The sequence below is a fragment of the Aulonocara sp. 'chitande type north' Nkhata Bay genome, linkage group LG19 (genome assembly GCF_057382095.1).
Source record: "Aulonocara sp. 'chitande type north' Nkhata Bay isolate Kocher_YH1m ecotype deep benthic linkage group LG19, A_spYH_male_GT1.1, whole genome shotgun sequence".
Taxonomy (NCBI): domain Eukaryota; kingdom Metazoa; phylum Chordata; class Actinopteri; order Cichliformes; family Cichlidae; genus Aulonocara; species Aulonocara sp. 'chitande type north' Nkhata Bay.
Genome location: NC_141362.1, coordinates 27171334 through 27187805, shown reverse-complemented (window position 1 = coordinate 27187805; position 16472 = coordinate 27171334). Strand labels below are relative to the sequence as shown.

At 41.4% G+C, this 16472-nt stretch overlaps 1 protein-coding gene and 2 non-coding genes across 3 annotated transcripts; all 3 read left to right on the top strand.

Moving 5' to 3' along the window:
* The first annotated feature begins 65 nt into the window (after nt 1-65).
* Nucleotides 66-3287, top strand: rpl13a (ribosomal protein L13a). The gene is made up of 7 exons (XM_086274747.1): nt 66-147; nt 857-929; nt 1917-1982; nt 2201-2302; nt 2508-2593; nt 2791-2850; nt 3034-3287. The coding sequence occupies exons 1-7, from the start codon at nt 127-129 to the stop codon at nt 3241-3243; spliced, it is 618 nt and encodes a 205-aa protein (XP_086130873.1). The 5' UTR covers nt 66-126; the 3' UTR covers nt 3244-3287.
* LOC147307192 (small nucleolar RNA Z195/SNORD33/SNORD32 family) lies at nt 1760-1842 on the top strand. Its single transcript, XR_015126533.1, has one exon. It is a non-coding gene; the product is annotated as a small nucleolar RNA Z195/SNORD33/SNORD32 family (small nucleolar RNA).
* LOC147307191 (small nucleolar RNA Z195/SNORD33/SNORD32 family) lies at nt 2025-2100 on the top strand. Its single transcript, XR_015126534.1, has one exon. It is a non-coding gene; the product is annotated as a small nucleolar RNA Z195/SNORD33/SNORD32 family (small nucleolar RNA).
* Nucleotides 3288-16472: the final 13185 nt, after the last annotated feature.

Below are 16472 nucleotides of genomic sequence, written 5' to 3'. Positions count from 1 at the left end.
TTCGCCCAACAGTGGCGCTATTTTTTCATAGCCTGTGAGCCACGAGAACGAAGGAAGCTGTCGTCACTTCCGCCCACCCCTGCCTTTTACCACGAGCAACCCCGTTTGTCTTTCTTTTCGCACATCATGGCGGACCGGTTCAATAAGGTGGGAAGCTGCTCTGGAGATATTATATCATTTTTCAGCTCTGTAGGCAAAATAAAACCTTGTGTTTTGCAGTTAAGCGACTGGCGATAACTTGGGACAGCTTTGTGTAGTCGTTGTTTTGCTCAGTGTTTTTTCTGAGACCTATTTTTAGGGAATGTCTGAGGCAGCTCGCTATAGCCGAGTGAGCGTGCCTTCATCATGGCAGCTTCCCTGAGTCAACGCTGTTAGCTTGCGAGGCTAGGTTTAACGTGTGTACTGGATATATGGTCGTATGGGAAACGTACCGGCAAACTTAACTAAATTTAATGGGTGGTATTTCGTTGCTTCTGTGTAGGGAACCTTTCATGACATTTCAACTCAAAAAATACAAGGTTAATCGTCAGCGCGGTTTCGTTTAGATGCTAAGCAAACGTTATGTCTCAACCGGCAAGTCAATAGTGTCCCATGTGCCATTTATCACAGTGACGTGGAGCCAGAAATACAGTTCAGTTCACAGTAAACCCCTTTATTAAACAGTGATGGGGTTAAATGCGTTTTATTACCGTTTAACTTGTATGTTAGTGCAAGGCTGATAATGTGACGATTGTCAAGTAGATAGTAAATGCAAGTTGATTAACATTACTATACAAGATTATAGGGGAATTACTAGGATGTTTTTTCACGGTGAGGATAAAGCATTGATATCCTTTTCCCCCACCTTTTATTTTAGGTTCTGCTGCTTGATGGCAGGGGCCATCTGCTCGGCCGACTTGCTGCCATTGTGGCTAAACAGGTTCTTCTGGGTAAGTTTTCAGAGATTAATAGGAATTTTGGTAATAAACAATATAAATGTTTGATAATAAACAATTTAAGTTAAGTATACACTGTGCGATTTTTGGACTGTCCTAGTCAAGAGGTTCGAATTTAGCTGTTGTATCACACTACATGCATGGACTCCTTGGAGCAATATCCTGACAGTGTCAGAAATTTTGTAGCAGTATCTCATAATGAGACTGCTGCTGTACCTGCTGACCATTCAGTAGGAATGCAGTGCAAACTAACCTGAAATAGCTGAGCCATTGTGGGGTGCTGTTGGAGGTAAACTGTGCAAAATAAGGTGGTTTGGATTGTAACACATAATCTAGTATAGTTTTACACACCTGAACTGTGGACAGTGTCAGTAGTATTGTTTCTGAAAATACTCATGATGTCCACTTGCTCTGGGAATTCTCTAGTTACTGGCTCTTGTTACATAGCATCAGTTAGGAATTATACGGTTATTCGAGCACTAGAAGGATGAGTATTTGATTTCCATTCCAAAAAATTTGATATTTGTGTCCTCATGTGTAGTTCAGGTGGGTAATGTCTTTAAAAAAACACTTGCATTTTGTATGTGAAAAATGACTGTTTGTGCAAAAGTCCTGCAGAGAGCATTGTATGCTCTTTCTACACATGGTCCAGATGCAATCACACAAAACATGCAGACACACAGATGGCTACAAAGACCGACCAATGCTACGATGAAACTTTACCTTTAACTTCCAGACTTGTGTCAGATCCATGTCGCACAGTGTGTTTTGCAGCATGTAAGACTGATGAACAATGTGTTCATAGTTGGCTGCTGTTGTGTCATTCTGTCGATGATGACTGTATTAACTGCCTTGGTTGAGTTTAACGACAATGAGAAAACTCACATGCACTACCATCTGAGACAGGAAACAAACAGTATCTGCACCTGTTTGCTACTCTCTTTAACTGTTGGGATTAACTTTTGGCATTTTGTCTTTTAGGCCACAAAGTGGTGGTGGTGAGATGTGAAGGCATCAACATTTCTGGCAACTTCTACCGTAACAAGCGTAAGTAGGGTTATGTCCTATTTTCAGTCCTTTAAAATGCTTGTTGTCGGTGATGTTTTACTAGTTTGAGTTTCACAGACCATGAGAAAACCTTACATGCACTACCATCTGAGGCATCAGCATTACTTAATAAAGCAATGGTTGCCCCTTGCATGTATCTTGATGTATGTGTAATGTGGCTAATGTATATCTCTTCTGGATTATGTGCCTGTTTGCAGTGAAGTACCTGGCTTTCCTGCGCAAGAGGATGAACACCAACCCCTCTCGTGGTCCGTACCACTTCAGGGCTCCCAGCAAGATCTTCTGGAGGACCGTTAGAGGTGAGGAAGTGACACTACCGGCACATGAAGGGGTGTATTTGCATTCATCTATGATACTTGCTTAGCACAGTAAAGCTGTTTATAGCAAAGCTAATGATCTATTGATGAAGCAGACTTCAGACATCTGACTTTTTTTCAGTTTAGCATATGTTGATGGAAACTGAGGTTGTTTTATTTTTTTAAAGCACAATCTCTCTTTAAACAGGTATGCTGCCTCACAAAACCAAGAGAGGTCAGGCTGCTCTGGAGAGGCTGAAGGTGTTTGATGGTATCCCCCCACCCTATGACAAGGTATGCTGGTAATGTCTTTCCTTAATCTTTACGGCCCCCACAAGTGGCTTTGACTGTGCTGTCTGTGATGCCATACATCTTAACTGCCTTGTCTGAATAGTAACCATGAAAAGAAATGATGTCTGAGACACGCTGCCTATAGCAGTTCAGATGTGCTGTTGTCTTCGTTATCTGATTTTGCTTTATTTGATTTACAGAGGAAGCGCATGGTTGTCCCAGCTGCTCTTAAAGTTGTGCGTCTGAAGCCCTCTCGCAAGGTGAGCCTACAAGGTTGTTTTTTGTTAAGGAAAGAAAATAAAGGGTGACAATAAGGTTACTCCATTTACGATTATTCGGCTGTAAATTTTGAGTTTGGCAGGCACAACCATTTAGTTTGTGTAACATTGTTCTCTTCAGTTTGTGAACTGTTGATTTCATATGGTTTTTCATTTCTCCCTCAGTTCGCCCTCCTTGGGCGTCTGGCACATGAGGTTGGCTGGAAGTACCAGGCTATCACAGCCACTCTGGAGGAGAAGAGAAAGGAGAAGTCTAAGCTCCGCTACACCAAGAAAAAGACACTGATCAATCTGACCAAGCAGGCAGAAAAGAACGTCGAGTCCAAGATTGCAAAATACACAGATGTTCTGAAACAATATGGAGTTATTGTCTGAGCTAAACTCATCTGGCCAATAAAGATGAATACATGTTTATAAAATGTGTCATGACTATTTTATTTCTCATTGACGTAAACTGCATTTACTACAACATGAATATGTTTAGGACGAAGACACTGCTGTGAGTGCAGCTTCTCTTTAAAAATTGTGTGTAGGCAGTTGTATTAGTAGCTATCACAAGAAGGTAGCATTTGTGTATTCATGGTTATATTTACTTGGAATATGAAAAGTATCACTCAGACTTTTGAAAGGGTTTTAAAAAATAAATTTGTCAAGAAGCATCACGAATGTAGATGTTCTTCAAAAACAAGTTTATGGTGCAGAGCTACGTGTAATCTAAGCCAGGAAAAGCACATTGGAGTTGCTTATTTTTCTTACATGATTTTGCATAATGTGTAAAATCAAAACATAATGAAATTTGACATCTGACCCACTAGTTTTTGAGTTGTATAACAATTTGGTGCAGCTGTAGAGAAATAAAATTTAAAAAAACAGAAAAAATACAATTTATGCATGTGGGAACTTCTCATTGGAACCAAGCTTAACTACCAGCAGAGGGCAGTGTTGAACTGCGACACTTCCAAGCGTTACAGTTAACTAAAACATTTAGCGTTTTAGTTAAAGTAGTGTTCATATAACTGTAATATTGTTAAAGTATTATTCTCTAGAAACCGCTGGATCATTTTTATTTAGGACATAATCATACTGAGACTGGTTTTACTTATTGTTATTTTTTAAAGTAGGCTACAGGTTATCGTGTGCAGCTTAAAATTACACTGAAGATTTGAACTGAAACAACTGAATCTCCTTGAATAGCTGGCTTCTGCTGTCTGCTCTACTTAAGACAGGACCAGCTCTGAGGTTAAAAATAACCAGGTGAGTGTTTTAAAGCATTAAAAATCCCTTGTCCTCTAAAGATTTAATATATAAAAGCAACCCAGTGAAATGAAAGCACCTGTTCAGAGATGGTTGAAAGACACATGTCGACCTGTTTTCTCAGTCATCTGATTAAGTGAATTACTTAATAACCCCATCTTTTGCATGGTGGGATTCTGCAATCATATGTTCAGATTATTTAAGCATTCTGTGCTGACTGTTGATAATAACTTAAATCAGCAAAGGATTTGGCTGCAGGTTCACCCACATTTATAAATTAACCCCCATTTTCCCACTATTGAGGCTTGAAATAAGAGAAAATTTAGAGATTTTTTTTTCCTTACATGGTTTCATCTGAAGGAGTTTTAAACCCAATAAGACACAAAAGAGAACCAATCTTTCATAAGAAATAAAGGCAATTAATCATCTTCCAGGGTAGCTCAGTCATCAGATTTATATTGGGCTCATTACAGGAGCTCAATCATCATTTATTAATGATAATTTTATGTTCAACTGCTGTCTGAGTGTGGCTATCATCTGCTCTGTGTTTGAATTTGCCCAGTTTTTATGATATTGTGTACTAATTCTCTCTCTCTCTCTCTCTCTCTGCCTGCCTGCCTGCCTGTCAGTCAGTCAGTCAGTCAGTAATGTAGCGAGACAGATAGATATATGTCACATTCACATGAGGGAAAACTGGTTAGGATGTTCAGGAATAACCCAGGAACAAGGCTCAAGGCTCCATAAATGAAACTGCTGGAAGAGCAGTGTCAGTATCCAAAGTGAAGCAAGTTTTACATTACCACAGACTGAGACGATGCCAACTAAGATGTGTAAAGGTAAGACTTTCAAACCTAACACTGTACCAACTGTCAAGCATGGTGGTAGCATCATGCCCTGTGGGTCTTTTGCTGCTTAACTATTAGATTGCTGTATTAGCTAGTGGTTTTACACCCTTACAGTAATGGTAGATGTTAGATCTTGTAAGCCCTTTTCTAACGTTGCTGTGTTTATCCGTGAAGTGATCTGACTCAATTCAAAGATTGTACAAAGACTCAATTCTTTGTACAGCTTTGTACAGCTATGATAACACACATCTAGAATTCAATTCATTTGTCTAAAAATAGAGAAAACACATAAAAAAGTTATAAAAAGTTCAATGGCAATTTCACCAATTTGATTCTTTCTCTGGTTTTCTCTCGATATCGTAAAAATATCAATAATATTGTTATTTTTAATAAAATATGGTGTTGTGACATTCTGTTGTGGTGACTTGGTATATGTTGGTGAACTTAAGTTGCTTTTTTGATGGTGTATGGTTGCCTGTTTTTCTACGTCGCCCTAGCTGCTTTAAACTCACAGTGCATTGTGGGAGTTTTCTTTGACTTCTTTTTAAGTTAATAACCCAGATTCTCAGGTCACCTCTTCTCTTTTTCTGTCTGTGCTCTTTGCACTTTAATCTTATTATAGCACAACGGAACATGTGTGGTGACAAATCTGTTATACTAAAGCAGGACAGTACCATGTAGCTCCCGTCTTACTTCCTCTGGTTAGATTCCCAAGAATATCCTTTAGCAAAAAACCTCTGCATGCACCTGCCTTGGGTTTTTATTCAAGTACTTCGTAGTATGTTAAAATGATTAGTTGTGCATGTTTTGGCAATGCATTCGAGTCTTATAGTATTTCCTGATTTTACATGATTGTGATTGTGCTGAAAATACTGCTTAACCCCCTGATTAAAGTATATAGTCCATGAAGGAAAAGCTGATAACACCATCCTTTCTATGTTGGCCTATACTGTCTACTTATAGATATCCACATACTAAAAGCACACATGCCTTCTATAAAAGCTCGCCCACTGAGGATCAGGCAGGAGGCCAATCTGCTGCCTGTCTACCTGCGTTAAGGAGGGACGTTATATCTCCACCAACAGATGGAGAAATTACTGTGACGGCTCCAAAAATGAGATATTTTGTGATGCTGCCAGCAGCAGATCACTCTCTAATCACACCATCTGAAACAGATTGAAGAGACCATGATTGTCTGAAACTGCTCCTGCAAGCCAAGCCTATTATGGGTTCCAACATTTATAGACAATGCCCTACCCTCATCCCAAAAGAAGGTGCTTCAACTGTGAAGCTACTATAAGGAAAACATACAAAGTTCAGCTTAAATTTAAACTCTCCTCACGTTTTCAGAATAACATGTTTCTGGTTTTGAAACAAAACCTTATTTAAGCTTTAGTTTGACTTCATAAAGAACGTGAGCACTAACTTATTTGACCGGTCTTATTGGAGCAACACACCTGAGAAATCACAACACAGTCACCGTATATTGGTAACGTTTGCCTACGGTGTGCATTAAACTCACACAGTGTGTGAGTAATGAGAGCGATAAAAGACCTTTTCCCACATGCCAGCGTGAGATGATTAGTTTAAGCTTCTATTTGATGTTTTAGTAATGTCTTATTTCTACAGAGTCAGTCTCAAGCTTATACTGCTGAATCCTTTTTCAACCAAAATAGCTTTAAATCAGATTAGCTAAGAGGAGCACGTCTGGGTCACAGTTTGAATAACATATCTACTTTATTCCTGATGAAAACTTCCCATTTTTTTTGTATGTGGATCCACACAGAAGTGCTCCAGAGGGAAGATGTCCTCTTTGAACCATCCGGTGAAAGGTTTTGCCGTCTCTGTTGAGGTCACCCTTGGACAACTTCTTAGTAGTTACTTTAAGAAAAAGATAAAGAGCAAAAGGAAAAGATGGAGATGTTGTTTGGTGAGATGGTGAAAAACACGGGCCTCGCTGAGAGTGCAAGCATTCAAAAATCAAAAGCTTTCACACATTTCACACATGCTATTTTACTAGAACTGTTCTCTTCAAAATCTATAAACCATATTTACAGCATAAATGCATTCAATAACTACTTCTACTGTTCCCCACAGAAAAAAAGTCCAAGGATTTTCTCCACAGTTCACTGCGCCGTGGGGAAAATACGACACTCACATGTATTATTTTTGCATTTACTCTTGATTAGCAACACATTAAAACACAACTCTTCACAAATAATACAGATAAATCATCAGCCTTCCTTTCGTGCCTTCAGGCTTTTAAAAAAAAATTTATATACACCTTTACTTCTGATTATATGAATGATGATATAATAATAAAAAAATAATTTCCCCATTAAAATAACCTGCAGTGGTTAGGATGGGTTGGTTCTGTATTTAATGTCTCCCTCTGCTTTGTCTCATTTACTTGAAATTTACTGGATTTCTGGAATGAGAGATGATGGCTGAGTTTTAAAAAATTATTTATGTTCATTAATTACTAATTGGGATTTGATCATAAAAGAATTTCCATTTACCAATATATTCAAGAGAGGACAATTATCTCTTATGCAGATAGCTTACACCCATTTAAACTGTAACAGCTGCATGGTGAGGATCAGATTCTCAGATTTTTTACTGTATTTAACATGTTTCAGCTGCTGATACTGAGAGAGAAGCTACCAGAAATGTCAGCAAACACGTCCATCATCTCATGGATTACTGATTACCTGACAGACAGGCTGCATGCAGTATGTGAGACTGGGTGGTGCTTTGTCTGATTTGGTGAAGTGCAGGCGGTCCACAGGGGCCTGTACTGTCTTTCTTCCTGTTCATGTTGTACACCTCAGACTTTCAGTACAACTGCGGGTCATACCACCTACAGAAATACTCTGATGATTTTGCAGTGGCTGGACAGCTTAGTGATGGGCAGGAGGAGTACAGAGCACTAGGGGATGATTTTGTGGAGTGGTTTGAGATGAGATGAGATAGCCTTTATTTGTCAGTTGCAGGTCTTTTGCCAAAACCGAGGTGACAGACCTTGCCGGCCGTACATACAATACACAAACATCACATTGGGGAGACAGGTCAGGCTAGGTAGCGAGGAAAAAAACATTGAAATGTGTTACACAAAAGGATAATACAGGAATGCACAGATATCAACACACCGTAGCACAATAAACACAGACAAGCAGCATGGGAAAGTGTTCCAGTGTGTACATCTGATCTGGGACCGCTGCAATCTTCGACTGCGCCTCCAGCTGACTTGATGTCCACATCAGAGGGGAGGTAAGCGTTGGAGGTGCGTCGGTGAGTGCTTATCAGTATCAGTATATGTATGTGTGTGCGTGTCCATAGTTCAGCTGAGACAGTGTCCTTCGCCCTGCCAGGCTAAGTAAACAGTCTTCCAGCCAACCCAGGTGGCCTTGCATGGAATGGGAATGGGAATCCCAGCGGGCAGCCTTGGGGGTGTTTGAACAGCCGGTTCCGCTTTCTTAATTCTCCGATAAGCCAGGGTCAAGCCAGCTCCGATCAGCTTCAGTTTCAGTTTTCAGTTTTATTTGTCATATGCAAGTTAGCACAGGGTCAACATTGCAATGAAATCAGAGATCAGCGAGAACCCTGTTATCATGGTTCCGAATAGGTAGATATCTTCAGCGTCCTCGATCGACAGTGATCTGCTTCTGAATGTGAATAACATCACAGAGAGACTTCAGAGAGAAAAGGACAGCTACATGGCCTATCCTGGGACAGGATGTTGATGTGGTGGATGAGTATAAGTACTTGGGCATCCACACTGACAACAGGCTGAACTGGAAGACCAGCACAGAGACTGTATATAGAAATATTTCTATAAGGAAGCTGAGATCCTTCTATTTGTGCAGCAATACACTGAAAAAAATGATTATCTGGTACTACTTCTTCTTCTTCTTATTGTTACAAAAACGTATTTCCCATTTCATAAAATGTTTTTATTATTTTATCCTATCTCAACAGCTTCTGCTTTTAGCCTGTGTTTTTAGTCAGTATGCATACAGTATATATGCATGCATATACATTTTACAGAAAAAGTGCATATAATGATAGAGCGTGTTTATGACTGCAATATACATAACCACATGCTCTGAACCCACATAAAGGTCATAAACACCTTTCAAAAAAATCCCTTGCAAGATGATGCATGCTCAAGGTGTGCAGCAGCAATACGTTGATATAAACATGAGGTGCAGTAGGCCATGTCAGTGCCTTATTTTTATTCACTGACCTCTGAGTGTAATTGAATGGATTTATAGGGACAGAGGGGCAACTCTGTTCATTCAGTTAGTCATTATATCCATTGGCAGACAAGAGCAGCTGTAAAATTCAGAGACGGCAGTGATCAGAGATTGCTACTGGGTTTGCAGTCACAAGTTGGATTCAGAAATTGAAATCCATGATGAGAAAACGACTAATCACAGAAACCTTTATTTCACTGTATGAAGCACTCCTGACTGATGAGACTGTCCTCCCCCATAGGTCATTAGGGCCTAAAGTTATGCTTTAAAGGTTGATGGCATTACCATGACAACAGAGAGTTGTCATGGTAATGAGAGTGAACCTTTTTAACATCTAGTGTGTAACTTCACCTAAACTATGATCCCAAGTTTGGACTTCAGTATCCTGAACAAAAGTCAAGTGCTACCTGTCTTCTGATGTGGACTGTTTAAAAAATGGGAAGCACTTGCTTACCTTGTTTCACGACGTGATAAGGCTGTATTTTGGAAGACTTGTTTCATCCACTGTGGCAGCAAACACGTATGCACACTTTGCTCAGTGTTCTTAAGCAAAATAAAACCCTTCAGTGGTTGCAGATGGTCGACCCAGTACTTGTTCTTTTTTGTAAACGCACATGCACCAGTGTCTCATGGGAAAGCAGAAAGAAAACAAATCCCTAATTACATAGTGTGTGAGGCAGTGCAACAAACTAAATCAGTTCCTCTTTTATTGCTAAACCCAGATTCTACAGTATTGAATTTGTGTTGGAAAAACTGATCAATAACATGCTAAATCGAATGCCACATGTGAATTAACTATGCTGTTCTGGCTGCAAGGGAAATGGTAGATGGACTAGAGTAAAAAGTATCCACCGCTGGGGTTGGGTGGCTTTGGACGCTGCAGGCAGCATCAGCAAATGTTTTAATCATATATTAGTCTACGGGACTAAAAGCAAAAGAAGTTATGACAGAAAAAACTACGAAAAAACAAAAAACCCCCAAAACTGATCAGTCCTAAGATTGGAGCCTAATATCAAATATCAAAAGCATGATGTCAGAAATCTCATAAAAAAGTGAAAATTATGAAATAAGTCTATCTATCTATAATAATAATGGATTGGATTTTTTTTTTTTTTTTTTTTTTTTTTTTTTTTTTTTTTTAAATGACATCAGAAACAGCAGTATGCGACATTACGTGATGGCAGAGCTTCAGTTCATCCTTTGTCATTTTTTTTTTTTTTTTTTTTTTTTAATAAATAGGACAGGGGGAATGAATGAGAGAGAGAGGGGGAGAGAAAGAAAGAAAACCCAAGGGGAGAAGAGACGGTGAGAAGGGGGGGGAAGAGAGACAAAAAAAAAAAAAAAAAACTCCTGGGTCACCTGTATGGAGAAAAAACAAACAAACAAACAAACAAACAAACAGAGGAGACAGCAAACAACAAAGAGCAACATAATAATAGAGAAAACAAAGCACCATCACAATAAACTAGCTAGTCATAGATATCAGTATTTACTAAGTAATAAACGATATTGTGCAGCACGCAAGATAGACAGCGCACAGTGTGCTTTGAGGCAGCAGCCAAGAAAGCTTTAGTCCGCGTCTGTGAATACCCATGTGTGCATACCTGTGTGGATCAGCATGCTTGCATTCCAAAGGTTTCTCCATGTAATGATCTGCTAGGGAGTGTGGGGGGGCCACAGCCCCATCCTCCAGGGTGTGAAGCGGGTATGGAGGAGATCAAAACTCCAGACATCCAGAGGCCCCCAGAACACAAGAGACCATGGAAGACCAACAGAGGGGCAGCCGCGCCACTGTTCCAGTAAGAGCTGAGGAGAGTCCCAGATGAGGGCTCACTCAGCAGCCGCGGAGCAGAAGCCAGGGGGGGTTGCAGTGACGCGCCCGTGAGCTCCGCCGGCCCCCAGCTGCGCCTGAGTGACCGAGCCCTAGGCCGAGAGGCCGGGGGCACCCCACCTCCAAAGGGGCCCGAGCGAGCCCCAGGCCCCAGGCCCCGACAAGCGGCCGCCAAGGAGTGAGCCGGTGTGTACCCGGACGCCCACCCCCAGACACAAAGAACCACCAACACACCGACACCTGAGGGAGTCCGCCACCGGCAGGGGAAGTGGTGGTGGGTGGAGATAGGCCTCCAAACCTTGGAGGGCCTGAGGTGTCCCCAGAGAGGTGGCGTCTGATACCCAACCTGACATATAGACACAGACATACAGGCACACACAGACACAAACATCCATTCCCACCCTCATGCTCTCATATGCACTCCCTCCACACTCAACCAACGTGGAGACAGACATAAAGAGACGCTGTACACACAATCACACTCCCCAAGCGTACTCTACAAACCGGGTCTAGGTACCCTTGCCCCTGGAGGGGGGAATTGCACCCAGACCCAGGTGGTGTTACCCTTTTCCCTGCGGTGGGGAGAGGCAGACCACCCCGACTCCGCAGCAGCAGGGAGGCCCCACACCCCAGACCGCAGTCGGACGGCCAACTCCTCCTACTAGCCCCCCCGCTCCAGCAGGCCGCAGAGAATGGGGGTGGGAGAAGACTCCAAACCTCCCTCCACCCGCTCATTGTAGTGTTGATGCATATGTGTTCTAAGGTGCAATTAAAACCCAGGAGGGCATGGAGCTACCTGCCAAGGAGCAGCAGGTAAGCGCATGGTCCCTCCTGCTAGCCCTCAATGACTAAGTGTATTTAAAATTGAGAGGTGGGCAACGACGTCAGGGGTGAGGTATACACCCTGATGGTGATTTGGACTCCGTGATTGTGCCCACCCCCAAGATCCTATATGTATGTGTAATGAGAGTGTGAATAATGTGAATGTCTAAGTTGTGGGATAAAATTGAGGCAGAGGCAGCCAGAAGGGGACAGGGGGGGGGGTAGCCTCCTCTGCACCCTGGTGACATACCCCCACTCCAAGGCCCTGCATGTGTGGGTGGTTGTGGAGGAGCGGGAAGAGGGAGGCAGCTGGAGATGGGGAGGGAAGGATAATGGATTGGATTTATATAGCGCTTTTCAAGGCACCCAAAGCGCTTTACAATGCCACTATTCATTCACACACTGGTGGAGGCAGCTACAGTTGTAGCCACAGTTGCCCTGGGGCAGACTGACAGAAGCGAGGCTGCCATATCGCGCCATCGGCCCCTCTGGCCAACACCAGTAGGCAGTAGGGTAAAGTGTCTTGCCCAAGGACACAACAACCAGGACAGAGAGCCCGGGGATCGAACTGGCAACCTTCCGGTTACAGATACGCTTCCCAACCCCCTGAGCCACGGTCGCTATCTATCTATCGATCTATCTATCTATCTAAATTTCACTTGGTTTGATATAACTATATTACTGTATTAGTGACACTGTGAAGCTGAAAGTGCTGTATTTTTGTTTCACTTTTATTTCTTTGAACTTAAAATTATAGCAGCTTTAGAGGGAAGAACGAAGAGAATGCCTGCTCACACGAACTTTGTAGTGACCCAAGGTTTCAGCCAACATGATCTCAGGCCACAGTGCAAAAAGGCCAACCTCCATTTTACTCCCACATACTGACAGATCCCTGAACAGAGAGGCACAAATGGTCAGCAGCAAAGCTCCAACTCTGGGTAGTTAAAATGAGAAAAGGTACAAGGAATATCTTTGCCAAGCCAAAAACATAAAAGAACCTAAATGGGGTTGGCATTCTTCCCTCATCGTTTAGCATCACTGATTTTGTTGAGCTTAGGAGTTGCTCTGCAGCTCCGCTGATTATGTAACTTGGCTTTGCAGATAGGGGTAAAGACCTGTAACTGTGCAGGGTTATCAGAGCTGACAGGCAATTTCGGTGTATTGATTGTGATTTTCACATAATTGCAAACACAGAGGAAATATGGCTACCATTAAAGTTAAAAGAGTGTATTCTTTCAGTGGATTTCCTCAAATAAATATCTAAGCGTATGCCGTAAAGCATCGCCATGAATAGGTGATTCTCAGATGAGAAGGCAGTCACCCCGGAGCTACAGTATGTGAAACAAATGCATTTCACATGTAGTTAATGTTTTTGCCAGAGGCATCTGGAAAGCTTTACTTTTGCCTTTCCATTCTTTGTCAGCAGGAGTAGGAATTTCAAACTGGCATTTGAATGAGTATGCAGGTATGTGTTTATCCTGGTGCTCACCAAGACCTCCCAGCAGCACAGCATGTAAGCCAGTAAAGCTCACGATATACCCATGCACCTTCAAGGTGCACACGCACACACGAACCACCTTCACCGATGGAGCTCATCCAGGGCAAATTCCTTCTCCAAAGGAATCAATCGGAATCCTGCACTGTGAGCTGTGAAATTCAAAATTATTTTTGATTTCGCTTGCACAAAATGACCTGTAATAAAGAGCAACACAGAGCAACCTCTGTACAGATCATCATTCATATAGACAGAGGAAAGTGATAAAAGTGAAAAAACTAATTTCAAGTGACTTTCCATGTGCTTTAAAAGACACCATATTTCCCATGTAATTTGCATAACATCCCAAGTGTGTAAAATATATTATCCAAGCTAATGTGCTCTGACTTTAATTGACAATTTATGTCTTGTTAAATTTAATCCAGCTGAAATTGAGACTCACCAGACCATATAATGTTTTTCCAGTCTTCCGTTGTCCAATTTTGGTGATCCTGTGTGAACTGTAGCCTCAGTGTCCTGCTCTGAGATGACAGGAATGGCCCCTGATTTGAGCTACTACACATCCTTGGTTGGAGACAGGTGAGATATTGAAGGCAGTCTGAATGGCACCAACAATCGTGCCGCTTTCAAAGTCTCCTATAACACCATTCTTCCCCATTCTCATGCTCAGTTTGAACGTCACCAGGTTGTCTTGATCATGTCCACCTGCCTAAAAGCATCACGTTGCCCCCATGTCGGTAGCTTGTTAGATATTCATCTTAATGGGCAGTCGAACAGGTGCACCTAACAAACCATACCTCAATAAAGAAACAAAAGCTTACACATTCCATGCCAACAAAATAAATGTAAATATTACTCTTAGATCAGGTGAGAGCTGAGGAATTGCATCGAGTCACAGGAGCCACTTGGCTTTGTCTTTCTCTGCTTCATACATGCACCATTAGAGAAGCTGAAAAAGCCCTAACTGCCTGTTCGACATAACTTTAAAGTTTTTCATTAACAAACTGAATAAAACGGAAAGAGTTTGGCAGCGCTTTTGCAGTTTAATGAGAAAAGTTTAGCTGACTTCAAGCCTGCAGACAAACCGGGTTTTCTCACTGTTTTACTGGTGGAGAATCTCAGAAGACACACACAGGGAGTTAGGAAGAAAGATGTTTGCATACAGAAGCCCCACACAGTGATGAACATCTCTAATGAGGCCTTCAAACTGGGACGTTAAAGAACAGCAGTGTATCCGTGTACTCAGACCAAAGCGCTGCGCTCACCCACATATCCACCTGTGAGCTGGAGAAAATAGTTTAAAAGCAGGTTTTCCAGGATATTTTTCCTCCGTTACAAACAAAAAGGAAAATGATTTCTATAAGAACATCAAGGGAAGAGGGAAGAAAGGCTCCCAGAATCAGGAGTTGCTCATGATAAGCAGTAATGAAACTCACTGAGTTAAACATTTAGTATTGATTTTTTCTCCTGTAACACTGTGTATGGAGACATCTCCAGTCATATTTAAGCCACTCCTTGACAATCATAGATGGTTGTACAAGGGAACAAGCGCCGTCTCTATTCCTATATTGCAATGGAGTCACATGGGACCCTCAGCTTTTTCCATGTTCTCACTACAGAGACATTAATCAATCAACATTAAATGAAATGCTGGCCTTGTATCCATACTGCCGGCAGGCTAACAGAGAGAGCACTGTGGGCTGTCCTTTAAAGAAAGACACTTTTGCTAATACCCACAGTTTCTGAATATCCACCAGACAGTCTTTGTCCAACTATGTGCATGTTTTTCTAAAAATGTAAGCAGAGTTAGATAATCCAGAACAGTAACAGTAGGAGCATTTTCAAATAAGGCATCATTTATTAGTTTTTATAGGTTGTAAAATGGCTTTATTAATGCTATTAAAATATTACTAATGAAAAAGTTATATACACAGGAGTTTCACTGAGTATTCAACCTTTAAATATGCAGTAATAAACGTTAATAAAATCTTAAAAAGAATGACTGGAATTCCTGTAGCCTTTCTGCTAAAGTAAGGAGCTAAGAAGACAAAGCATGTGTAAAAGATTTTACATGCCCAGACATCAAGAGTGACTGACTATAAAAAAGCAACATGTCGCAACTTATAATCAACACTCAAGTTGTAAAATGGATTTTCATGTGTCTCAGTGTCACCATGAGTTTGACATTTGTGCTCTCGCGTGACAATTTTAAGCATGGCAGCCACGAAATCTGGTCCCCACCTTCATGTCTTCTGCAGGATGAATTATAATTACTGTGTTGATATGTTAACATGCCAAAATAAAGATGCTGGACATGATAAAGATAATACTTGCTAAACATCAGCATGTCATGTTCAAAGCATCTCTTTGCCTGTAGGTCTCATAGAACCAGCAGAGGGGCTCGTCCTTGTCTTTCTGTTAAAACAGTGGGTGTCTTTGCTATGTGCTATACAGTAGAATAGGAACGCCCTCGCCTGAAGTTTTTAATGATCATTTATATATATATTAATATTTTTTGACAACGCTAATAAAAACTGCTCAGTTACTTCTCTGAAATCTCTGCTCAGTTGGTGGTATTGCATCTATAATAAAACACCATCACAGATAAAATGCCCTGAAGCAAGACACTGAACCCTGAACCGCCTTCAGGGATGCTGCACCGTGGGGCATCCACAGCGCTCTAATCCAGTGTGGAGGGCTTCATTAATTCAAAATCTAAACACTGCAAGTTCATGATGAAATTTTATGGTAACTTTTATACCTCTCATATACAGACATAACATGGCTTCTCTAAATTCCAATAATACTTTTCCTTTCTTGTTCATCCTTTCATGCGGCTCGCTGGGCTGTTCTGCTGGCTTCAAGGATCATTAAAACTCCTCAGTGCTGTTTTTCTAGTGAAGAATTGTAGGCACACATTTGTAGGAAAGACTGACAGCAAATCCAGAAAAACAAAGAGTGGTAAAATGCTTATTTGGAGGTAAATAGTACTATCTGTTTCCTTGTTTCCTGTCCCTATTTAAACTGCCCGACAATATTTGCCTTTTTTTTTACTGTATGCCCAGAGCAGAGAGCTGGATTGAGTAAAAACAGCACACATA